The sequence below is a fragment of the Condylura cristata genome, unplaced genomic scaffold, assembly GCF_000260355.1.
Source record: "Condylura cristata isolate star-nosed mole 26May11 unplaced genomic scaffold, ConCri1.0 scaffold00068, whole genome shotgun sequence".
NCBI classification, from domain to species: Eukaryota; Metazoa; Chordata; class Mammalia; order Eulipotyphla; family Talpidae; genus Condylura; species Condylura cristata.
Genome location: NW_004567169.1, coordinates 183,651 through 184,694, shown reverse-complemented (window position 1 = coordinate 184,694; position 1,044 = coordinate 183,651). Strand labels below are relative to the sequence as shown.

Here is a 1,044-nt window from a genome sequence, read left to right as displayed (position 1 = left end):
CTGTCGCGACTGCGGTGGCCTCCCCCGCTCGGCCTCCCTCATCCTCACAGCCTCCTGCCTGGCAGTCAGGGCCCGGCGGGGCCCCCCAAGGGCAGAAGCGTCCAGTCCTCGCGGTCGCACAGAACCAGCCACGCTCAGGGAGCAAGCGACTGGCCGGGTGCGCCCGCCCAGGGGGGTTCAGGCTGCTGGGCGGGGAGTGGGCGACAGCCAGGCGGTTGGGGCGCAGGGGCCCTGGCCAGGGGAGTCGGACCCCACGCAGGGCGGCGGCACGGCAGCTGCGGGCCTCTGGCAGGCCCCGCCCCACCCAGGCCCCCACCCGCACATGGGGTCGGGCCAGCGGCGGCGGGCACAGCCCACGAGCACCACTGTCACGCCGGACCCCCGGCCACCGGGAGCTGCCCTCGGGTCGCCCCGTGGCTGCTGGGTGCGCGGGACAGCGGGGTGGGTGGGCGAGGGTGGACGGAGTGTGGACTGAGGGAGTGCACGGGTGAGTGTGGACGGCAGGGGTGGACAAGGGTGCACGGCGGGGGGGGTCCTGCCGCTCAGCCGGCCCCGCGGGCCTCACCGGTACAGCTGGAAGTCCTCTTCTGAAAAGACGCCCTGCGCCTTCTCGCCGAAGTACCTGCGAGCACAGGGCGTGTCCACGCGCGCTCCCCGCCGCCTTCCGTCTCACACCTCCTGTCCAGCCAGCAGCCAGCCCCAACCCTGCGGCCCCGGGGAGGCCCGCGCCGGCTCTCACCTGTACAGGTTCACAAAGTGCTTCCCCACCGACAGGGCCCCCGAGTGCAGGTCCAGGATGGACACCTGGACAGAGGGCAGCGCGCAGGGTGAGGGGAGGCGGGAGCGGCCCCTCCCCCTCTTCCCCCCCCTTGAGACTCACCCCTCCGTCGGAGCCGCCCAGGGCCAGCCCCTTCTCGGCTATGCTGCGGGGAGAGGGCGCCGTCGGAACCTTCCAGAAGGCGCCGCGGGTGCCGCTTCACCGTGCCACGGAGGACGGGCTCGCACGGCTGTGGGGCGCGCGGCCGCCCCCACCGTGTGCACACC

At 74.3% G+C, this 1,044-nt stretch overlaps 1 protein-coding gene across 1 annotated transcript in view; it reads right to left on the bottom strand.

Moving 5' to 3' along the window:
• Positions 1–8: 8 nt before the first annotated feature.
• OGFOD3 (2-oxoglutarate and iron-dependent oxygenase domain containing 3) overlaps positions 9–1,044 on the bottom strand; it is a 4,408-nt gene continuing 3,372 nt past the window's right edge. The window contains exons 5-7 of the mRNA XM_004695513.2: positions 881–923; positions 740–804; positions 9–622 (exon numbers count right to left, since the gene is read on the bottom strand). Coding sequence (XP_004695570.1) covers positions 562–622; positions 740–804; positions 881–923 — 169 coding nt within the window. The 3' untranslated portion in view covers positions 9–561. The remainder of the gene's footprint in view (positions 623–739; positions 805–880; positions 924–1,044) is intronic.